At 53.4% G+C, this 24,126-nt stretch overlaps 1 protein-coding gene across 1 annotated transcript; it reads left to right on the top strand.

Annotated features, from left to right (window-relative positions):
- Window positions 1–1,311: 1,311 nt before the first annotated feature.
- NELFA (negative elongation factor complex member A) lies at window positions 1,312–23,848 on the top strand. Its single transcript, XM_025887079.2, has 11 exons — window positions 1,312–1,658; window positions 15,902–16,073; window positions 17,442–17,603; window positions 18,762–18,851; window positions 20,336–20,466; window positions 20,561–20,630; window positions 20,960–21,048; window positions 21,807–21,918; window positions 22,423–22,700; window positions 22,858–22,957; window positions 23,094–23,848. Exons 1-11 carry the CDS (start codon window positions 1,449–1,451, stop codon window positions 23,276–23,278), a joined length of 1,599 nt encoding a protein of 532 aa, XP_025742864.1. The 5' UTR covers window positions 1,312–1,448; the 3' UTR covers window positions 23,279–23,848.
- Window positions 23,849–24,126: the final 278 nt, after the last annotated feature.

The raw sequence follows: 24,126 nt of genomic DNA, 5'->3' as shown, positions 1-24,126 counted from the left end.
TGAAGGGGAGATTTGGGAACGGGCACTCTTGGAGATGATGGGGGAGGGGCAAAGTATGTGTGTGAGCGCAGGTGAGGAACTGGGAAGGGGGTACCTTCCTGAGCCACTGAGGTGCTCCCTGTGCAGGTCGCCCTTTTGCTCCTGCTCACTGCCTGCTGTCTCTTTCGGCCTCCCCTCCTCAGAGAGATGGCGCCAGCCGGGCCCCGCCATGGTAAACAAGTCCCCACTGCTCTTGGTCTGTGGCCATACTCCAGAGCACCTCCTGGTCCACCAGAGACCCATCCCGACTCTGAGCGATGTCTCCAGCAGAGACCTCTGGAAGCAGGCGAGGAAGCTGGCCTGGGGCAAGCAGAGGGTTGGCCATGGTAGAGATGGCCCCCTCCGGGCAAAGGGGCACTCACTCAATTTTGTGCTTTCCTTGATTATTCCCAAGGCTAGCAGAAGCCTGGGAGTGGTAAAAACAACCCCCCACACACACCCGGCAAGGCAGGGCTGACCTCCTTTCAAAGGGGGCTTGACCCTCGACTCTCCCCCACTCTGGGCATCTGGAAAGGGCAGGCCCAAGTCTGGCAGGCGTGGGTGTCAGGGACAAGCCCCAGGAGGGCTGCCTGCAGCTGACCCTGAGCACAGGGAGCAGCCGCACGCATAGCGACTCCGTCCTTTCTTGGGACAGCTGCCGGGCAAAAGGCAAACCCAGCGGCACCGGGGACCAGAGAGGCGGGCCAGGCCCCCGCCCAGCCCTCTCTGCACCCCACCTTCACTGCTGCGCTCCTGTACACCGCCCTTACCTCCGGAGCGCAGAACTCACAAAGGCACCCGGACGAACACCAGGCGCACAGCCAGGGCTCAGTGCACCTTGCGGAAAGGACGAACGGCAGCACGCCTGCGTGCACACCGGGCCGCACCTGGCCGACTGTCATAAACGTCTTTTTGACCTTGGACTCCTCCCTCCAGCAGGGCCCGCGCCGAGGGGCTCGCTCGGAAAGCTGGGCGACAACGCAAGGGGAGCACGCGTGAGCCTGCCTCCCGGCTACTCTGGACGCCCGGCCGCCGCGAGGCCGGGACCCGTCTGCGTCGCGGCCGGACGGGGACAGAGCGAGCGCGGGCGGCGGCGCAGGCGCCTCCGGGCGTCGGCCAACCCGGCAAACGCGCTCCGCTCTGCAGCGCGCGGGGACGCCCGCCAGCCCGCGCCCCCAGAAGCCGCGTCCACCGGCCACAGGGGCGCGACGCCCCCTCCCCTGACGTCATCTTCCACGGCCGTACGGCCGCGGGCGCAGCCATGTTACGTTACGGCGGCCGGAGGGCCTTCCTCGCCGAGGCCCCGCCCCTCCAGAGACGCCACCGCGGCCCTCACCGGCGGGCGCCGCCATGTTGGGGGTCCTCGCCGCGGGCGCGTAGGTGTCTTCATAAGATGCCGGCTCGGCGGCACCCGGCTTTCTCCCCCCAAGATGGCGTCCATGCGGGAGAGCGACACGGGCCTGTGGCTGCACAACAAGCTGGGGGCCACGGACGAGCTGTGGGCGCCGCCCAGCATCGCGTCCCTGCTCACCGCCGCGGTCATCGACAACATCCGCCTTTGCTTCCACGGCCTCTCATCGGCCGTGAAGCTCAAGCTGCTGCTCGGGACGCTGCACCTCCCGCGCCGCACCGTGGACGAGGTGAGGCGGGCGGCGGTGGGGGCGCGGGGCCGCCCCTTCCAGTGACCCGAGACCGCGGGCCCTGCCCCCTCCTCTCCGACGGCCCCTGCGTACCCCCTCGCAGCCCTGCCCCGGACCTTCACCGTCACCCGGAACCCCTCCCACTCTCACGCCCCCCTGCCCACCGACCCTCGTCCCCGACCCTCGCTCCCCCTGCCCGCGGACCCTCATTCCCGTCCCGGGACCCCCGACCCTCACGCCCCCTGCCCACGGACCCTCATTCCCGTCCCGGGACCCCCCGACCCTCACGCCCCCTGCCCGCGGACCCTCATTCCCGTCCCGGGACCCCCCGACCCTCACGCCCCCTGCCCACGGACCCTCATTCCCGTCCCGGGACCCCCCGACCCTCACGCCCCCTGCCCACGGACCCTCATTCCCGCCCCGGGACCCCCCGACCCTCACTCCCCCTGGCACGGACCCTCATTCCCGTCCCGGGACCCCCCGACCTTCACTCCCCCTGCCCACGGACCCTCATTCCCGTCCCGGGACCCCCCGACCCTCACTCCCCCTGCCCGCGGACCCTCATTCCCGCCCCGGGACCCCCCGACCCTCACGCCCCCTACCCACGGACCCTCATTCCCGTCCCCGGACCCTCGTCCCCGACCCTCACTCCCCCTGGCACGGACCCTCATTCCCGTCCCCGGACCCTCGTCCCCGACCCTCACGCCCCCCTGCCCACGGACCCTCTTAATCTTCTCCCGGGTCAGGCCTGCCTGGCTCCGGACCGTCTGCCCCACAGGCCTCACCCTCCCCGCGCCCGGGTTGCTGGTGGGGAGGGGCTGGAGCCCACCGGCCGGGAGGGGAGGCTGGGGAGCCCCGGAGCCGCGATCGGGTTCCGGAGCCGGGATCCGGAGCCGGGGAGCGCGGTGGACTCCGGGTTCTGTTCTGGGCATCTTACGGAATAGCCGCTCGTTCAGGGCCCTGTATTCTTTGAATTCTTTCCACGCACGAACACTTCACGGTGTTCAAATGAGTGGATGTGTGAGATTTGTCTTCTGTTTTTTTCCATAACGGCATGTGGTGTCGTTTTTCGTGCGAGGTAAAGTAGTTTTTCAAGATACTAAAGCCCCGTGGTTGCTTCAACTTTGTGCCACGACTGTTGCAGTTTTTGTGAGGACACTGCTGTAGTTTCTAAGTTCGCTGTGGCCCGGTGGAGCCGGTGCACAGGTGCACATTTGTGGGACTGGCCGAGTAGCGGCGCCTGCTGTGCGCGTGCGTGTGCCCGGGGTGGATGCATCCACACTGCCGCGACTCCCGGTTAATTTTCCGTGCTGAATAGTGTTCCCTTCCCGGAGCGGGCAGCGCTTGATCCGTCCTGTTCTGGGGACACAATGGGTTGTGGACAGCTTTTGGCTGTTGTGGATAATGCTGTTGCCAGCGTTATTGTGTTTGCGTTAGGGTGTCAGGAAGCATGGACTTCTCTAGGGTACGATATCTAGCTTTGGGGTTGTGGGGTCATCGCATTATGCTACATTGTTTTTCAAAGTGGTTGTATCAGATTAAACTCCTCACCCACACTTGCCAGCCTGCTGGGTGCATAAAGGTGTTCGGTGGCTTTTCTTGTTTGTTTTTTCCCAAAGTACCTGCACCACTTAAAAAAATTTTTTTAAAGATTTTCTTATTTCTTTGAGAGAAAGAGAGCATGCACGTGAGGGAGGAGGGCAGAGGGAGAAGCAGACTCCCCCCTGAACGGGGAGCCCCTCCTGCGGCTCAACCACAGGACCCTCAGATCAGGACCTGACCAAAACCAAGAATTGGTCCCACCCAGGTGCCCCCTGGTGTAATTTGACATATACAATGTTAGTTTCAGACATGCAACATAATGATACAGTGTTTGCATATATTGCTTATGATCAGCACAGTAAGTCTACCGTATATGCAGAATTTGGGGGGGGGATGAGAACTTCTAAGACTTCTCTTAGCAGCTTTCAAATATGCAATACAGTAAGTAAGTACAGTCACCGCGTTGGGTGGTTTTGATTTGTGTTTGCCTTAATACTAACATGGTTGAGCATCCTTTCATGTATTATTCACTGATTTTCTTTTTTGTGAGTTACCTCTTTACATCATTTGTGGGTTTTTTTCCTGACAGTCTTTTTTTTTTGCTATGTAGTTTTTAAAAATCTTTATATATATACACACATATATATAAACGTTGGCTAGCAGTTCTTTTTCAGTTATATATTTTACAGCTCTTTTCCAGTTTTAAGCCTCTCGTAGGCTTTTTCACAGAATCTTTGGAGGTACAGACGCTCTCAGCTGTAACTGGGTGCCGGTGCCAGTCTTGCCTTCCTCTGTGATTGGGGCGGAGTTTGTCTTGTTCAGGATGTGGTGCCTTGCCTGGAGGGAGGGTGCTCCTGCTGTCCTGTTTGAGCAGCTCAGTTTGCCTTTCACATTGGAGTCTTCAGTCTACCTGGAATTGACCATTGTGTGAAGCTGGGAGTCCAATTTTGTTTTCCACATGGATGTCCGATTAGTCCAGCACCATTTATTGAAGCAGCTGTTGATTTGCACTGTCACTTCTGTGGGTCTGTGCCTGGGCTCTGCTCTGTTCCTTCAGGCTATTTATATATCACTGTGTCAATAACCCACTAGGTCCTGTTACTGCCACTGTATACACATGTCTTGCCAGCTCACAGCAGACCCTCCCACTTTATTCTTTAGAAGCATCTTTGGCCACTCTAAGTTGTTTCTACTTCTGTATATATTTAATCTTCACTCCTCAGTTTACACATACATCATGTTGAGATTTTGATTAAGACTGAGTTGAGTTTATAGTGCATTCTGGGGTGAAATCCTCTTAATAATATTGAATCTGATAAATTGTGAATATGGGCATACCTCTCTATTTAGATCTCCTTTATTTGTTATAAAATTTTATGGCTTTCTTCATAGAGATCTTCCATCTTCTGTTAGATGTGTTACTAGACATTTCATATTTTTCATGCTGTCATAAATGGTATCTGTTAAATATATTTTTTTAGATGAGTTTGTGAATAGCTTCTGTGTTAAAGCTTACCAATTGCAATAATGTTCCTGTTGACTCTTTCTTTTTCTGTGTACTTACTAATTTCTTTCCAATTACTTTTTACTACTTTTTCTTGCCTTACTGCACCCACCAGGACCCCTCCAGTACATTGTCTTTTTTCTTATCACACAATGAGAACTTTGACTGTTTTGCTGGTAAATACTATGTTTCCTATTATTTTTGGTAGATAGATTTTATCTGGTTAAGGAAATTCTCTTCTATTTCTAGATTTTTAATATATTTTTTATTTATTTATCTTTTTTAAGTTGTTTTTTTTTTTAATCCATTTGACAAAGAAAGAAGCAAGGGAGGGGGGTGCGGCAGGCAGAAGGAGAAGCAGGCTCCCTGCTGAGCAAGGAGGCAGATGGGGGACCCCATCCCAGGACCCTGGGATCATGACCTGAGCAGAAGGCAGACACTCAACCAATTGAGCCACCCAGATGCCCCTACTTCTAAATTTTTTTTAATTTTTTTTTTTTTAAGATTTTATTTGAGGGAGAGAGCACGAGTAGGGGGAGGAGCAGAGGGAGAGGGAGAAGCAGACTCCCTGCTGAGCAGGGTGCCCAACATGGGGCTCGATCCAGGGACTCCAGGATCATGATCTGAGCCAAAAGCAGACACTTAACCGACTGAGCCACCCAGGAGCTCTTAAAATTTTTTTTAAAGTTGTAATCATGAATGAGTTTTCTTAGGAGTTCTATTGAGATATAATTCACATACCATACAATTCACTCATTTGAAATGGACAATTCAGTGGTTTTTAGTATATTCAGAGTTGTGTAACCATCGTCCTAGTCAATTTTAGAACATTTTCATCAGCCCCAAAGTAAACCCATACCTGTTAGCAGTCTCCCCTCCACCACTACTCCCACCTTCTCCAGCCTGAGGCAGCCACTAATCTGCTTTCTGTGCCTAGGGATTTATCTGTTCCGGGCATCGTGTGAGTGGAATCACATAATATGTGGTCCTTGTGCCTGGCTTCTTTTACTTAGTGTAATACTTTCGGGGCTCGTTGATGTTGTAGTATGTTTCTATTTCATTCCTTTTTTGTAACTGAATGATATTCCACTGTATTGATAGACCACATTTTATTCATCAATTATTTGTCAGTTGATGGACATTTGGGTTGTTTACTCTTTTTAACTATTATGAATAATGCTGCTGTGAGAATTCATAACAAGGTTTTATAGACCTGTGTTTTCAATGTGGACATTGGATTTCAATTCTCAGGTATATGCCTAGAAGAAGAATTGCTTGGATCATATTATAACTATTTTGAGGAACTGCCAAACTGTTTTCCACAGTGGCTTTAGCATGTTTACATTTTACTCGAGTGATTTTTGAGTGTTCGAGTTTCTCACACCTTCCCATCCTTTGTTATCATCAGTCTTTTTGATATAGCCATCCTGTGGTGTGAACATGAATGGGTTTTGAGTTTTAACAAATGGTTAATTTGTTACAATTGGCATGTAATTCGCCATATTTATGGAATAGCATTAATTGTAAACCAACTTTGTATCCCTGAGGTATAAACCTAATTTAGTCATTTTATTTTTATTTATTTATTTATTTATTTGAGAGAGAGAGCGAGCAAGAACACCATGGGGTGGAAGGGGCAGAGGGAGAGACAGTTTGAAGCAGACTCTGCACTGAGTGTAGAGCCCAATGTGGGGCTTGATCCCAGGACCCCAAGATCATGACCTGAGCTGAAACTAAAGAGTCAGAGGCTCAACCAACTGTGCCACCCAGGTGCCCCCAGTTTAGCCATTTTATATTGTTGGATTATGTTGTCCTGATATTTTGTATAGGAATTTTATATTTATGTTCATGGGTGAAATTTACCTCTAATTTTACTTTATCTTTTTTTTTTTTAAGATTTATTTATCTATTTTAGAGAGAGCATGAGCAGGAGGGGCAGACAAAGAGGGAGAAAGAATCTCAAGCAGACCCCGTGCTGAGCACAGAGCCCACTGTGGGGCTCGATCTCATGACCCTGAGATCATAACGTGAGCTGAAACCAAGAGTAGGGTGCTTAACTGACTGCACCAGCCAGGCACCCCTCTAATTTTACTTTTTCATATTGTCTTGTCAGATTTGGGTATGAAGTTATGCTACCCTTATAAAAGGGATTGTAGTGTATCCTCTGTTTTCCTTTTCTTTGGAAAGTTTTATAATCAAATTATTTCTTCCTAAATGTTTGGTAGAACTTAGTAATAAAACCATATGGGGGACCTGGATTTTCTTTGTGGGAAGATTTTTGAGTATTGATTTTTGGTTTTATAGTCTTAAGTAAAGGTTAAATGTTATATATATTTTTAAAGGATTAGCCATTTCTACTTAAACTTCAAATTTATTAGCATAACATAGTTAATATCCTTTTATCTTCTTAATATCAGAAGCATGTGCAGTGATGTTCCCTTTTTCATTTTTTTCTCTCATTTTTCTTTTTCTTGATTCATCAGATACTTGTCAATTTTCTAAGACTTCAAAGTACCAACTTTTGGCTTTGTTGATATTCTCTGTTATGTATTTGTTTTCTGTTTCACTACTTTTTTGCACTTTCATTATTTTCTTCCTTCTACTTTCTTTTTTATTTTGTTCTTTTTCTAATCTCTTAAGTTGGAGATTGAGTGCGACTTCATTTTTTAGCTTTTTTCCTAAAATATATGTGTAAAGCCATAAATTTTCTTCTACTCCCAGCATTAGCTGCATCCTTCCAAGTTCTGATAAATGGCATTTTCATTACTAAGTCACAGTATTTCCTAATTTCTATGATGATTTCTTCACTGATGCTGTATAGTTTAGAATTGTTTCTTAGTTTCCATACATTGGAGAGTGAGAGATTATAGTTATGTTTTTGTTAGTGAATTCTAGCTGTATTGAGTACTTGTCAGAGAATACAGTGTACAATATTTTAGTTGTTTGAAATTTAAGATTTGCTTAATGGCGAAATATATAGTCAGTTGTTGTAAACATTGTGATTGAACTTGAGAAGCATGTTTATTCTCTAGTTTTGAGATCCACTACCCAGTGAACCCAACAGTTCATTATGTCAATTTGTTTATTGTATTATATAGGTCTACTGTAGTCTTACTGATTTTTAAAAAACTATTTTATCAATTAGGGGCGTATGTTGATCTCTGTTATGATATAGATTTGTCATTCCTTATGGTTTTATCACCTTTTGCTTTATGTATTTTGAGGCTATGTTATTAGGTATATGCAAATTTAGAACTGTTATAGTTGCCTGGTAAACTGAACCATGGATCTTTATATAGAGATTTCTATATGTGGTAATGTTTTGTCCTTAAAGTCTTTTTTTGTCCAGCTTTAATATAGATATATCAGCTTTTTTCATTGATATATATCAATATATGTAGTTCTGGGACTTTGTCCATATTATAAGAATTTTTTATTTTCTTTTAAGTAAGCTCTGTACCAAACATGGGGCTTGAACTCAGTGACCCCAAGACCAAGAGTTACGTGCTCTACCAGCTGAGACAGCCAGGCACCTCCGTATTATAAGAAGTTATAATTAAGAACTTACTAGCTGGATTGAAAAACAATTAGGTAATTCTGGGTAGTTTACTTTTCTGAAAAGCATTTTTATTTTCTTGGTGTTAAGAAAATTTTTTCTTTTCTTAATATTTTTTATTTTATTTTTTTTAGATTTTATTTGTTTGACAGAGAGAGGGCACACAGGCAGGCGGAACAGCAGGCAGAGGGAGAGGGAGAAGCAGATACTCCGCTGAGCAGAGAGCCTGATGCGGGGCTCGATTCCAGGACCCTGGGATCATGACCTGAGCCGAAGGCAGACACTTAACCAATTGAGCCACCCGGGAGCCCCTATATTTTATTTTTAAGTAATCTCTACACCCAGTGTGGGACTCAAACTCACCACCGCAAGATTGAGAGTCACATGCTCTACCAACTGAGCCAGCGAGGTGCCCCAAGAAAATTTTTAAAACATCTTAATTCACTTAGTTATCTTTCTTAAGTTATTTAAGGGTCTGATACTTTTGGGGTGTTATTCTAAAGATTAAGGTTTTCTACATAGGACCATAGATACAGGGGGACTAGATAACTGGGCTAGATGTGTTCCACACTGTGTTAGACAGAGTTCTCTAGAGAAACAGAACCAGTAGGGTGTGTCCACATGCGTGCGTGTGTGTGTGTGTGTGTGCCCTATAAATACCTATATATGCCATATATGGGGGGGTGGCTTTTATTGAAAGGAATTGGCTTACATGATTATGGAATTTAGGAAGTCCTGAGATCTGCAGCCAGCATGCTTGAGACCCAAGAGAGCTGATGTGTAGTGCTAGTCAGAAAGCCAGCAAGCTGGAGTCCCAAGAAGAATGAGTGTTTCGTCCAAATCTGAAGACTGGGAAAGACCCGTGTTCCAGTTCAGTCAAGCTGGAGTTGTGTCTTCAGTGGAGTGAATGAGGCCCTCCCACATTAGGGAGAGCAGTCTGCTTTACTGAGTCTACCAATTCAGATGTTAATCTCATCCAGACATACTTAGAACTTCTGTTTGAGCAGATGTCTGGTCACCCCTGGCCCAGTCAAATTAACCATCATAGCATCTGCTACAGCTTGTGTTTCTTAGTGGAATCCTGAAACCAGTTTACTTGTTTTGTGATGTATCTGTTCCTCTCAAAAGCTAAATAAACAACAGTTCTTAGCTAATACCTGGGAGGAGTAAGAGAGATTTGAATGATCCCTTGCTTTGGTTTATTTAGTGAGGGGTACAGAATTCAGTTGAGGCTCCTGCTCTAAGAATTTTTATCTGGTTAGGGGAGTAAGAATGATGTCTTGAAAATGTAGGCTAATGATTTTGGGAGACAATGTACATGAGGTGTTTTGCTAAATTAAATTACAAAGTGTCGTAAAAGGTAAATAGTGACTTGATGTTTTGGCTATATTTGAAAGGGTGTTTAGGAAATAATAAATGCTGGTACTGGATAAAACCGGTGATCACTTTGGTCTAAGACATTGACATTGGCACCAGTGGAAGTTCTGGGGAAGCAGAGGTGGCTGTGAGGTACTGTTTATTATGCAAAATTAACCAACTCATGAGATGACCAGGGGGAGTCCTAGGGATGCCAGTGCTCAGGGACTGGGGAACTGTAGACTCATCAGCTGGACTATCAGAAAGATAAGACCAGCTGCAAAGTGAACCAGAGGCAGTTTCTCCCAAGGTCACACTGCAGCTGGGAGGGTGGTCATAGCGCACCCTTTACTCACTGTGGCTCTTATTCACCGAGAACCCACTGTCCAGAAGGACAGCTCGGAAACTTTGCTGCTTGAAATCATCTTCACGAGAATGAAATGTCCCACTTTTACTTGGAGGATCTGACACTTAGACACAGAGAAACAGCCTCACTTTCCAAGTCAGGGGCAGAAAGTCAGATAGGAATGTGTGAACGTGACAGCCTCGCTCTCACCTGTGTTGTGTTCAAGGACGCTGCACCCAGGTCCACGTCACGGTTCTGACACAGACCTTCTGACACACAGACTCACCACTTCATTAACATTTTACCTAAACTCTGCTGCCATGCCCCCCCCCCGCCCCCATCCAGCACCTCTGTTGTTTCTTTTCTGCCTGTGGGGTGCAGCTCCATCCCACAGCAAGCAGGAGCCCGCATCAGGTTGTAGGCTTCCCCCTGATGGCCTCAGAGCGTTGGCCCAGGACACTGGGTCACTCTGTAGTCCTGCATTTTCCTATGGCATGTTTTGGTGGGCTTTTTGAAATTACAGGTATCTTCCTTCTATTCTAGAAAATCTCAGCAGTTAACCCGTCACATAATTGCCTATACCTCAGTTTCTCGCCCTTGTTGTCTGCTTCTCCAAGGAGGTGCCTGTGGGATTTCCCTCTGTCTCCTGAGCCGAATGTCTCCCTTCTGTAGTTTCTAGTGGTTTCCTTTCTTTCTTATGGTCTGGATAGTGTCTAACTTACCACCCCATCCCTTCCTTCGTCTGTGGTTAAACTGTTTACTGACTCCTTCTTCCTTCCTACGGAGTCTGTGCTGTGGCACTTACTTTTACCCCCACGTTCTGCTCCCACATTTCCGCAGGCACCAACCGTTCTCTTCTCGTTATTTATTTTAAAGATTTTATTTATTTCTTTGAGAGCGAGCGTGTGTGCACAAGCAGGGGAAGGGAGAGGGAGTGGGGGCAGAGGGAGAGGGAAAAGCAGGCTCCCTGCTGAGCAGGAGCCCGGGATCATGACCTGAGCAGAAGGCAGACATTTCACTGAGCCACCCAGGCGCCCCAGTTCTGTTTAACATGTGTCTTTTTGCATGTGTCCTTTAAAAGTGTGTGTATTGCTTTTAGGTGTAATTGACCTAAACTGCCTGTATTTAATGCGTGTGATGTGACCTCAGCACACCTGTAAACTAGCACAGAGAAGGATCACCACCTGGGTCTCCTGTCCCTCTCCTGTGCACCTGCTTCTGTCACTGTAGATTAGTTCACATTTCCTAGAGTATTATTTCATGGAATCATACAGAGTGATGTTTTTGGTCTGGCTTCTCTCAACATCATAATTTTAAGATTAACCCATGTGTCCATGTGTACTAATAGCTCATAACTTTTTTTGAAGATTTTTATTTATTGATTGATCAGAGAGAAAGAACAAACAAGCAGGGGGAGAGGCAGAAGGAGAAGCAGGCTCCCGCTGAGCAAGGAGCCCGGTAAGGGTACTCGATCCCAGGACCCCGGGATCATGACCTGAGCCAGAGGTAGCCACTTAACCGATTGAGCCACCTAGGCACCCTAGCTCTTAACTTTTTTTTTTAAAGTTTATTTAAATAACCTCTACATTCAGCCTGAGCTCAAACTCATGACCCTGAGATCAAGAGCTGCATGCTCCGGCGGAGCCGGCCAGGCGCCCTCTATAGTTCTTAACTTTGACTGCTGAGTAGGCTGCCTCCGTGTGGACATGCTCCAGAAACGGGTATCTCCTCGTGTGGACTGTCATTCTCCAGGGGAAACACACAGGAGATGGGTAGCTAGGTGCTAGGTGTGTGTTTCACTTCCCTTTTTTTAAAAAAAGAATTATTTATTTGAGGGAGAGTACTTGGGGAGGGGAAGAGAGAGAGAACCTCCAGCAGACTCCTGCTGGGCTCAGAGCTTGCCTCGGGCTGGATCCCACGACCCTGAGATCGGCACCTGAGCCGAAACCAAGAGTCGGATGCTTAACCGACTGCACCCCCCCGGCGCCCCTCTGTATTTCACTTCTAAAGAAGCTGGCGGGCTGCTCTCCAAGGTGGTGGTCTCGTGTTACCGTCCCTCTGGCAGTGGCCAGGGCTCCAGCTGCCACGCTCTCCGTTTGGTGGTGTCCTTGCCTTCTCAGGCACTGTCCTAGGGCTCAGTGTTCCATAGTCACTAGCGACGCCGAGCATCTCTCGTCAGTCTCATACCTCAAATCTTCTTTGGTGGAGAACCTGTTCACATCCTTCAGGGCATATATATATATTTTTTTAAAGATTTTATTTATTTATTTGAGAGAGAGAGAGCGCGCAAGAGGGGGGAGGGTCAGAGGGAGAAGCAGACTCCCCGCTGAGCAGGGAGCCCGATCCGGGGCTCGATCCCGGGACTCCAGGATCGTGACCTGAGCTGAAGGCAGTCGTCCAGCCGACTGAGCCACCCAGGCGCCCAGAGCATATTATTTTTAGTTGATGTAAATTATATTGTCTATGTACTTAAGTCAGAGTTTTTAAACAAAACATTATTTTCAAGATTCACCCATGTTGTTCTTCATCTAATCCCAGGGTTGGCAAACTTGGCTGTGACCTGTTCATAAGGCCTGTGAGCTAAGAACGTTTGCACGTTAGTAAAGGGATTGTTCAAAGCTGTGTCTGTCATTCCTTTTTTTTTGACGTGGCCCACAAGCCCTCAGTGGGCACTGTCAGGCCCTCCACAGAAGACGGGCAGACTCCGGGTCTGCTCCGCTGTGCCCCCGTGCTTGGTGTCCCTGTGCACACCGCTCTCTAGCCTGGCTATGACAAGGAGTGCCGCAGCACAGAGCTTCTTATCTTACCCAGGGGTCACTGTGAAGGTTTCTTTGGGACCTGTGCCCAGGGGTGGGAGTGTTGGGTCATAGAACATATCTGCTTAAATGGTGACATGGTGCCACCCACACTCCCACCTGCAGTGTGTGCTTGTGTCCCCTCCCCCTCCCCCCTCGGGTTCGTCCACTTTTCTGTTTTTGTGGATCAGGTGGTTGGAAAGTGCTACCTTGTGTTCATTTGAGGCTGCTATTCCTGTGTTCGCTGCCTTCTCAAACTTCTGCCTTATTCATTGCCTGTGAATAGCATCTGCCTTTGGGGCGCCTGGGGGGCTCAGTCGGTGAAGCGTCTGCCTTCGGCTCAGGCCATGATCCCGGGGTCCTGGGATCGAGCCCCGCATCGGGCTCCTGGCTCAGCGGGGAGCCTGCTTCTCCCTCTGACCCTCTCCCTGCTTGTGTTCCCTCTCTCGCTGACAAATAAATAAATAAAATCTTAAAAAAAAGAATAGCATCTGCCTTTGTTTCTATTGGGGTTGCTGTCTTGTTGATTTGCAGGGACTCGGTATATTTTGGATAGTAAACACTGCTGGTTTTGAACATTACAGATTGCATCTGCCATTCTGTTACCTGTCTGTTAACGTTTTCGTTTGCCCTTCACTGAACAGAAATCTTTCATTTTAATACACAGTAATAAATTTTTTGGTTTATGGTTTGTGCTTTTGAAGTTTTAAGAAGCCGTTATATGTGCCTCTCTCATTTCACTAATGGGTCTTTAATGCTGTGAGATTGGAAGCCAGTTTTATTTTCCTCAGAGCCCCAGATCTGTCTCCAACCATGCATTTAGATGCAGGCCAACTTTTTTCCCAGGGATTTGTGTGTGGCGTGTGTGTGTGAGAGAGAGAGAGAGAGAGAGAGGGAGGGAGAGCCTGTGAGCACACGCACCTGTGAGGGCATGCGATGTTCCAGTGGCCCATGCCAGGGTGCCCTCTTGCAAGAACTGGAAGCTTCTTATTCAAGCATCTGTGTCCCCCCAGAAACCCAGGGAAAGCCTACCATGAGAACATGGCTGAAGGTAGGATTCTTGTTGAAGATTTAGTGGGGTTTTTTTGTTTTTGTTTTTTAGATTTTATTTATTTGACAGAGAGACACAGCGAGAGGGAACACAAGCAGGGGGAGTGGGAGAGGGAGAAGCAGGCTTCCCTCGGAGCAGGGAGCCCGAGGCGGGGCTCGATCCCAGGACCCTGGGATCATGACCTGAGCCGAAGGCAGATGCCCAACGACTGAGCCACCCAGAGGCCCCAAAACAGTAGGCTTTCGTGAACACAAGTGGATTCTCTGTTTATCTTGTGCTCACTTGTGAGCGTTTTGAGATCAGGTCTTATGTCTTGCTTGTGTCTCTGTCCCTAACACCCCACCTTTCGTGGCTCTCGGGAGAGACTCAGGGTCTATAGAACGGGTAGGTTGTTAGAGGGTCTGGTTCATTGTAAATCTCATCTTGTGAGGCTTCTGTATCGGTGCGTGTGTGGTGGCCTCATTCTTTCCACTGCCCCATAGGATCCACTGCAGCTGCTTGGTCTCCATGCTCATCTCTTTGAGGAACCGCCAGCCCGGCTCCCAGTGCTACGTGCCCAGCGGTGTGTCCAGAGGGCTCCAGTCTCTCTGCCCCTTTGCCAACATTGACTGCTGCCCACGTTTTTGATGCTGGTCTCCCGGGTGTGTGAGGTGTGCCGGCCCGTGGGGCCCACATCACCTTTGTGGCCTCTCCCTTCCTGTGGTGTCCTCTGCGAGTATGGGCGCTCAGGACTTTCCTCACATACACAGTCTGTGTTTCTTGTTCTCAGTGCTTTGGGGGTGATCGTTGACGGTGGAACCTGTCATCTTACTGAGCCACTGAAGACACATTTAGATAGGAGTAATTTTTTTATATATAATTTTAGTTTGCCTGAGACCTGTTTTTATCCTTAACTCTTTGTAGTAAGAGACAAGCAAAATTGTTTAAATTTTCATTTTGTGCCTTTTTGTTTTTAATGTAGAACAGAGCTTATAGCTCAGCTAAAGAAAAGGGGGAAGGTGGTGGGTGGGGCCATTCTTCTATAACAATAAAACGCCCCCCACCACAGATGTTAAAAAATAAACGTTTACAGTTTTTGCCATGAAAAGAACATACTTCTGCATCTTTCAAGAGACGGCCTTTAGAACCCGTCCACTGGCGCCCGGTCCTGTGTGTGGCCGACAGGGGGCGCCCAGTGTCAGAATCGGAGCTTTGAGCTCCGGGCAGGGGTGCCTCTCCCCTGGTGGGTGGGACCCGACGTGCACTTGGGTGTGGTGACACCGTCAGGCCAGGAGTGACGAATCTCACATCTGAGGAATGGAAAGGAGCTCTGGGCCTCCCCGGGCTCTGGCCCATTCCGGAGAGGTGGCGTGACAGGGCGGGGGGGGGGGGGGGTCACGCAGCCGGAGCTGTGCGCCGCCTTCTGCCCCTTCCCCAGCCCTCTGTTCTGCTGAGCGTGGCTGGGCCACCTACGTCAGTGCTCCCAGGACTGTGGGCCGGCCTCCCCATCCCGAAATTTCCCCATCAGCAGGTTTCCTAAGCAGGGGTGTTGGTGGCCTGCCATAGGTTCTGGGTAGCGTGCACTCAAAGGCAGTTGCCCGTCTTTGGACAGCCTTCCCGTCTGCTGTTGTTTGGGCACACGAGGGGCCTGGGTGCCTCTGGGAGCCATCTCGGAGGCTGTGGGGAGATGCGGCCCCCCAGGGGAGGGTGGGCAGGCAACTGGCCCAGGTGGGGGCATCACTGTGAGTGGGAGTCGCAAGCTGGCAGAGGCTGTGGCAGCCCGGGGAAGTGGGATGGCCGTGGGTGGGGGGCACAGAGGAAGGAGAGCCCGCAGGCTCCCGAGAGGATGGGGCGTGGAGGCAGTTGCTGTAGAGGTGGGATGCTGTCGTGTGCCCCGCAGAAGCTACAGCGGGGTGCAGAGGGGGCTCCCCTCTGTTTAAAAACGAAGGTGCACAGACGCTGGCTTCTGCCCCACTCCGTCCTACCATCCTGAGCAAGGCGCTGGCGTGTGTCAGAGTGGTGGTGGCGGGGGGGGTGTTCCTGGGAGGGGTGGGCAGGGGTGGTGTCTCTTGGGGGCCCCCCGCTCAGGACTACTGTCTCTCCTTTCTCGGCAGATGAAGGGCGCCCTGGCGGAGATTATCCAGCTGGCCACCCTGGACTCGGACCCCTGGGTTCTCATGGTAGCTGACATCCTGAAGTCCTTTCCCGACACAGGCTCGCTTAACCTTGACCTCGAAGAGCAGAATCCCAACGTTCAAGATATTTTAGGAGAACTTAGAGAAAAGGGTATTTGTGTGTGTGTTTTATGCTGGGAGGAGGGAAACAGGTCTTCCTTTAAACCTCTTTTTCTGGAGTGAATTTGGCATCTAGAATGTTGCATTTTGTGCCTGCGCGCTGTGTACACAGCCCGCCCCTGCCGCCCTGGACGCTGCCCCCCAGCTTCTAGCCAGACAGAGCTCAGGACAGGCCGCTGCTCCCCGCACTTGCTGTATCTGAGATTTCATACCGTTTTCGCGTTCAGCTCATTGAGGCCATGGGTTCTGCCCCTTCAGGTTGCAATGCACTCTAGAGCTTAGAACATTCCTTGGCACAGAGTAGATGCTCAGAAATGCGTCTTGAAAATATCACCAGTTCAGTTGTTTTGAACGTGAGCTGAAAACCATTTAGGAAATATTCTCAAATGGTCAGAAAGAACATAGAGGAGGAGGCAGGCTGTTCCTCCCCAGGTTCCTCTCCTCATTTGGAGAACTGGATCTGGTGTGCCCCTTAGAGACGGAACCCGTGCTGCTGCAGGCCGAGTGGCTGGACCATCATTCCCTGCAGGTGGCCCCTGACACAGCCCTTTCTCCCCTACGAGGTGACTACCCTGTCACACTGTCGGTTTTCACTTGATCTCTAATGGCCCACACGCTCCACGGATGCTGCAGGAGCACCGGGAAGTAGACCCAAGATGTCTCTGTCCTGGTGCTTAGCTTGACAAGGGTCCAGCGAGGTCCATGCCCACCTGGGTGACATCTCTTGGGTGGGAAGGGCCTGCTCTGTCTTCAGCTGCAGGTGGGCTCCTCGGCCGCTGGGGGACCTGGTCCTAGAGGGTTTGGCATGGGGGAGGGGTGCACAGGAAGAGTGGGGGCTGGGTTTGAGCTCCTTCCCCCAGGGTTTCTCCTGAGCTCAGACTCCTGGGTGAACACCCAGAGCCAGATAGCTGCCTGGGTGCTGCTTCTGAGGGCCAGGATTCAGCAGGGGCCGGGAGCGACCACAGGCTGTGACCACCACAGACTTTCCCTTCCTGCTGCTGGGGGCGTGTCTCAGCATTTCTGATGCCCTTAGGATGCTTACAGCACCCTCCAAAAATGGTTGTATTGACGTTCATCTGTGGTGCCCGGGCTGACAAGTAGCAGGCAAGCCAGGATGTAGCGGTTGGGCCACCCATCTGACCGCCAGCTGCGTTGGCGGCCTTGACTGTTGGGTGATGGTGGAGTGGAGCCTCTGGGGAGTCCATGCACTTGTTTTCTGTGTTGAAAACAAAGCGGAAGATCCAGGACCATAAATGGGAGACTGCATTTTCGGTTCGCATTTTCACATGAGCTGTGCTAGCCACGGCCAGGTGAGGGCCTGGCAGCTCCTAACGTGTTGTGTTGGTTCTCGAATGAGCAGTGAACGAGTGTGAAGCATCCGCCATGCTGCCCCTGGAGTGCCAGTACTTGAATAAAAACGCCCTGACGACCCTCGCCGGACCCCTCACTCCCCCAGTGAAACATTTTCAGTTAAAAAGGAAACCGAAGAGCGCTACGCTGAGGGCAGAGCTCCTGCAGAAATGTGAGTGCCCCCCACCCCGGCCGCCTCTGGAGGCCCAGCAGCGCTAGGGACTCCACGGCTCAGGTCACGCTTCTGTCTTCCTCTGTGCTTTTTATTTCTAGAGTTCCTTTAGATTTTATGATACCTAAACTTCGTTCAAGACAGTGGCTACATAAAGTTTTGGGGTTTTTTTTTTTTTTAGAAATTTATCACTGCTATGCTAAATCGTGTTCTGAAGTCTGCTTTAGAAACTTCAGAATTTTTAGGTTAAAGTGTCTAATCTTTGTTACAAAAAATGAAATCTACAAACCAAGTCACGTGGGCAGTGAGAAAGGTGGCCTCGTGAGGGCTTTTTGAAAGGCTGGGCCCTCACTCTTAGAATTTTGTGTTTTTCTGGAGTTGCAGATGATGTCCTTTTGACCTTAAAGATTTTTGGCCATTTTATTTAATGGTTTCTCAAATAGTGGTGTTATCAAATGCATGTGGAAGATATTTGCCAGATAAAAAAGCAAGGAAATGGAGTCCTTCAACCAAATGGCAAAACTCAGATTTCATTTAGCTTTTATTTTGAATGGCTGTGGACTTGGTGTGAACCGGATACATAAATGCCCTGATTGCCAAGAACCTAGGGTCCTGGGTCCAGGGCTGCTCTGTGGCTTCATGGAGCCGGCAGGACGGGGGCGCAGGCTCAGGCCCCGGTGCCCGCATGGTGAGCTGGTGCGCCCCCCCCCCCCCGCCACCTCGCGGTTCACCTTCCCCTTCTCCCGTCCCACCGAGCCATCTCAGGAAATTCTCGTCTCCTTCCTCATATTTATGCATCTGTGAGGAGAAACAGCACACCTTGCCCAATGACCGCCTGTGTGGGCATGCTCCACCGGGCCAGTGGGGCCTCCCTCCGGTCCACCGGAGAGACAGAAAGCCCCTCTTGGGGCCTCTGGAGTGCGGTTCTTTCTGCCCCCTGGCTCTGCTTCCTTGAGAGTAGGGTTTGCGAAGCAGAAAACAGGACATTGGAAGTCGGACTGGGCTGCTCAGGGAATGCGTGAATGCTTATTTAGGAAAAGCGGGCCCTGTGTCTGTAACAGTGCATACAGATCAGGCTTCTTCGGGAGCCAGATTTAGTAAGGCATCGCGCCCCTGCGGGGCAGGGCGCGTGGCTCACCTAACGCAACCCTTTTACAGCCACCGAGACGGCCCAGCAGCTGAAGAGGAGCGCGGGGGTGCCCTTCCACGCCAAGGGCCGGGGGCTGCTCCGGAAGATGGACACCACAAGTAAGGCTGCACGCTCCTGGGCCGGCCCCAGGTCTGAGCTGTCCCTGGCCTGTCAGAACCTGGGGCTCAGCCTCAAAGTCACGGTCTTTCCTTGTTAGCAGCGTCATTTAAGTGTTGAGATCGGCGCCGGCCACAGGCCCTGAAGGCGCCTTGAGGTGTGTTAGTGAAGGGAACACGTGAAATGACGAGAGAGCTCAGGGTTGAGTTCAGGTTTTCCTCTTGCAGAAGGACCTGGAAGTTTGTGTGAACATGCTAAGAGGAGCCAGACCAGAATTTGAGGGAAACGCTGGTTTCCCTCCCTCTCTGTGTAGCAAGCACAGGCGGGTGTGGGTCGGTGTGGGTCGCAGCCAGAGCTGCTCTGTGGGCAGAGAGAGAGGGGCGCCCCTGCAAGTCGTGTTGTCAGGCCGCACCTCCCCCCTCCCTCAGGGTTGGAAACAGCCCTGCACACAAACAGAACAGATGCTGTGACCAGAAGATCCGGTTGCCCTGGGGCTTGTCCCCAGAAGGCACTGGACAGAAAACCCAAAGAGGGCAGAATGGCCATTCTCCCACGGCCCAGGGCCCAGGGCCGACCGAACAGCAGGGAAGCTGGGTCATCAGAGATGCACACACCTGTCGGAGCCCAAAGGGAAGCCTTGGGCTGGGGGGGGGGTCCTCGTTCTGTAGGGCCTGCCCCACCCAGCGAGGTCCTGAGGGCAGTGGCGTGGTCACTGTGCCCTTGACACAGCATCCAGTTCAAGGTCCAGCGTGCTCCTCTGGTCCTGGCGGTGCCTGCGCCCACGTCACACTGTGGCATGGCAGCGTGGGTCCACGTTCGAGCACTGAGATGGGGTCCTGGAGGCGGCGGAGGGGGGCGCCAGACGCCGGGGGAGGGGGACAGGCCCTGTGCGGGGGGCCCCGTCCCGGGGTGGCGGGCGGGTCGGTTGGGACAGGGGGGGGACCAGAGGGGGGGGGGGGGGGGGATTCTGTCTGCAGAGCGTTTGGGGATCTAGCCATGGACGGGCCTCATCACCGAGAGGTGCAAGGAGGAAGCTAGGCTGAGAGTCCTGGTGTGTTAGGGTGGGTGGCTGTAGGCATGGATCTTCTTTTGGTGTTTTTGGCAAAAATGTCATAGATTGGCTGTGATGTCATCACTTCCTGTGGCCTTGCTCTTTGACTTGACGCCTGAGCGCTTGGCTCCCTGGAGAGGTGGCCCCTCACCCCCTAATGCCCGGGGTCGCTGGTGCCCTGGTGACGTCACCCCCACCACCTCAGAGACCCAGCCAGTCCGTTTGAATCGGGGTCATGCCTGCCGAGCATCTGACAGGCTTGTGGGGGGCAGGGAGGGCACTGGGCCTCGCGCCCGTCCAGGGGGCTGGCGGAGCGGCCTCTGCTTCTTGGGGAACAGCGTGGAAGGGGCAGGAGACAAGCCACTCCCCACAGTCCTGCCGTGCGGGGCGGCCCCGTCCTCAGGCAGCCACCGATGGGCGCTGTCCTCTCCGCAGCCCCGCTCAAAGGCATCCCGAAGCAGGCGCCCTTCCGCAGTCCCACCGCCCCCAGTGTCTTCAGCCCTGCCGGGAACCGGACCCCCATCCCGCCTTCGAGGACGCCGCTGCGCAAGGAGAGGGGAGTGAAGGTGGGCACTTCCCCTCTGTTCTCTGCGGCCTCAGCAGAGCGGCCCGGCACCGCTCACACGGCAGTCACGGGCGGGCTTCTGTCTGTTCTGGCAGCTGCTCGACATCTCTGAGCTGGATATGGTGGGCGCCGGCCGAGAGGCGAAGAGGAGGAGGAAGACGCTGGGTACGTACCGGGGCTCCCTGCAGGGTCCGTGGGGCCGGGCCCGCGCCCCCGACCAGTCCGTCCTGTGTTTCTCGTGCCACCGGTGGCCTGTGTGTTGTGACAAGATGGTCCTTACCGGGGGGGGCCGGGATCACACGTGGCAGAGCTGCGCTGAAACTAGCGCACTGCGCGCTCTGCCTGGAGACTTGTGTTTGAGGCGCACGCTCAGCGAGGTGTTTCCGGCCGCCGGCTGGGGCCGCGCGCTGACGGGGCCCCTCCCGCACCCCGGGGCCCGCTCGTGGGGTGCCACGCTGGCGGGGGCACTGGCGAGGACGCTGCTTTGTTGGCAGATGCGGAAGTGGTGGAAAAGCCGGCCAAGGAGGAGACCGTGGTGGAGAACGCCACCCCGGATTACGCGGCTGGCCTGGTGTCCACACAGGTGGGGCTGCGTCCCTGACGGCCCGCCTGCCGCCCCCCCCCCCCCGCCCCTCGTGCGCCGTCGTGCGCGCGCGCCCTCGTCCCGGTGGTTAGCCATACGACGTGCCCTGTGGGTGGCAGCGCCGGCCGGAGGCCCCGACCGGGGCAGGGGGAGGACATCGCAGTAGCGTTGAGCGCACGCATGCTGCGTGTGCTCTGTCGGGGGGGGGGGGGCTCCTTGGCGAGTCTCCTCACTGCTGTGCCTCGGTTTCCCCTCTGTCCGGCGGAGGTGGCAGTGCCGGCCTTGCAGGTGCAAGGGAGGGAGGGCGGGCGGGCAGGCGCTGGCCGTCGGCCCTGCGTGTGGGGCTCAAGGCCTGCCCGTGACTGGGGAGGTCAGCGGCCAGACAGGGCCTGCTGCTTGGGAGTCTCGTCCCCACGGCCCCGGGGCTAGGGCTGGAGAAGGGCCCCGGGGCCAGGGTGGTTTCTGGGTAGTGGCTTAGTGTCTTCCTGTTGCGGGGCTGTTCCCTCATTTCCTACAACGAGGGAGTCTTCCCTTTATCGTTGGCTTTGTGGTAAGAGGGGACCTCGAGCAACCTTCTCTCCTGAGCGGCGGCGGCTGCTTTGAGAAGCTCCCTAAGCAGATGGGGGCAGCCCCGCCCTGAGGGGAGCGGAGCCCGCTGTCCTGCCCCAGGGTTGGGGGTGGAGGTTCACGCTGGAGCCAGCCCTGGGCGCCCCCCCCACCCCCCGCCTCCAGGAGGGACTGTAAACTCTGTGTTCCAGAAACTCGGGTCCCTGAACAGCGAGCCGGCACTGCCCTCCACGAGCTACCTGCCTGCCACACCCAGCGCGGTCCCGGCCTCGTCCTACGTCCCCAGCTCCGAGAGCCCGGCAGGTGAGCTCCCCGCCCGCGCGCTGGGGTGGGACGGAGCGGCCTCTGCCTCGGACTCGCTGCCACGGGGCTGCCGTGTCCTCCTTCCTGAGCCGTTGCTGGTGCTGGCCTGCTGGCGCGAGTTTCCAGGAACGAACCCAAAGTGTTCACCTGCTCCGCCTTTTCTGGGGGCAAACAGGCAGCGGCCCCTTAGCATAGTGCGGCGGGAGCGCGTTCTGCTGGGGGAGGGGGGTGGCCTGGCTGACCGCGCCTCGGGGCCCAGGGGTCCCCTCACGGTCCCAGCCTCTCTGAAGCAGAGGAGGATCCATCTGCCGGCCTGGAGAAGCCGGAGACCTTTGGCTCCAAGGTGGCGGCCCCGGAGTTGAGGTCTCAGGGCGAGCAGGGTCGAGCGGTCAGGGCCTGGGAGGTGGGGCAGAGCCTGCCCCCCACTTTCCCGAGGGGGGTGGGGTGGGGGCGGGGGTCCCCGGGCCCGGCCGGCCCCCTCACCAGATCTTGCTCTGCCTACAGCACCGTCTTCTCGGGAAGCTGGCCTGCAGGCTAGCCGGCCGCCCGAGGAGCCCAGTGCCCCCAGCCCCGCGCTGCCAGCGCAGTTCAAGCAGAGGGCCCCCATGTACAACAGCGGCCCGAGCCCGGCCGCACCTGCGCCTTCGACACCCACCTCACCGCTGACGCCCACCACACCTCCAGCCGTCACCCCGGCCGCCCAGACACCTCCGGTGGCCATGGTCACCCCACAGACCCAGCCCCCTGCCCAGCAGCAGCCCAAGAAGAACCTGTCGCTCACGGTAGGTGTGCCTTAGGTGACAGGCGAGAGCCACCAGGAAGGGCGTGTGGCCTCAGCCACCCACACCTGGAGAGTGCCTGGCAGGGGCCTCCAGGTGGACACGGGCGGGGGTGCTGGGTGGGCCCGGGTACCCACACCCCCTCTCCCCATGCTTGCAGAGAGAGCAGATGTTCGCTGCGCAGGAGATGTTCAAGACGGCCAACAAAGTCACGCGGCCCGAGAAGGCCCTCATCCTGGGCTTCATGGCCGGTTCCCGAGGTGGGTGTGCACGGCCGGCCCCGCCGGGGTGGGGGGATGAGGGCCCCCCCCCCCGCAGGGTGGGGGGAATGGGCTCCCCGCCCCCCACCCCCCTCCACCCCCCAGTGCCCCGCCCAGCAGCCCCTGCCCTCCACAGAGAACCCGTGCCAGGAGCAGGGCGACGTGATCCAGATCAAGCTCAGCGAGCACACGGAGGACCTGCCCAAGTCGGATGGCCAGGGCAGCACCACCATGCTGGTGGACACCGTGTTCGAGATGAACTATGCCACAGGCCAGTGGACGCGCTTCAAGAAGTACAAGCCCATGGCCAATGTGTCCTAGGGCGCCCCCGCCCCCGCCCGCCTTCACTGCGGGGCTGAGGGACGACCCGTGACCGGCCCACGGCTGCTGCCGAGCCCCAGCCCACGGAAGCTTTTAGGTTCATTTCTTGGGGGTGTTCTGGACTTATTTTTTAAATTTTAATATGGGTTACCTTTTGTGTGATTTCAGATACTTTTTTGGATTCAATATTGCATTTTTGAATGTTAAAGTTAACCAAAAAACTTATAACTTCCTAATTTTAGCGACAGCTCTGCCTGTTAGACTTTTATCTTTTTTTTAAATTTTTTTCTTAAATTCCACTGACCACGAGGGCGGGCTCTTCCTTGCTAGTGCGCCGCTCTTCCCGTCCCACGAGGTTTTGAGGGGACCAAAGTGAGGCCCAGCACAGTTGAGAACGGGGTGGGGACGGCCTGCCACGTGCCCCGGAGCGGGGGACGCCGGGCTGCACACGCCATGCGCAGGTTTTGTATTTGTCTTTTGTATGGTTGTGAGCATTGAGACCAGTCTTCTGGTGCCTGTTTTCATTGTACAAACGATCCAAGTAATTAAAGTATAGCTTTTCTAAAGAAAGCCCCGGAGCTGTGTTTTGGGCCAGCCTGGCCTCTCTGCTCCAGGGGTGGGGGCTGGTGGGGGCCGCAGGACAGTCACCCCCCGCTGACACGGCCAGAGGCTCTTTATCGGAGAAGACAGAGGACCTGGAGCTGAGTGAACACCAGCTGAGAAGAGTCGGCAGCTCCACTCCTGACCGTTTCTCTCTCAATGGGGATTTTTGGTAATCAAATTATTTACCCCGGGGGGGGGGGGGCATTTTTCCAGAAGGAGAGCCCCACTTGCTTTGTCTGGTATTG

This window comes from Callorhinus ursinus, unplaced genomic scaffold (assembly GCF_003265705.2).
Source record: "Callorhinus ursinus isolate GAN/ISIS: 27379988/994484 unplaced genomic scaffold, GSC_fseal_2.0 scaffold4, whole genome shotgun sequence".
Classification (NCBI taxonomy): Eukaryota; Metazoa; Chordata; class Mammalia; order Carnivora; family Otariidae; genus Callorhinus; species Callorhinus ursinus.
This window is presented reverse-complemented; position numbering and strand designations above follow the sequence as displayed.

Bases quoted from the DNA above. Each gene is read 5' to 3' on its own strand.
- NELFA (XM_025887079.2), top strand. From the start codon at position 1,449: ATGGCGTCCATGCGGGAGAGCGACACGGGCCTGTGGCTGCACAACAAG. The intron at 20,467-20,560 runs GTGGGCACTTCC...CTGTTCTGGCAG, and splicing joins GCAAGGAGAGGGGAGTGAAG to CTGCTCGACATCTCTGAGCT. The intron at 21,049-21,806 runs GTGGGGCTGCGT...TCTGTGTTCCAG, and splicing joins CTGGCCTGGTGTCCACACAG to AAACTCGGGTCCCTGAACAG.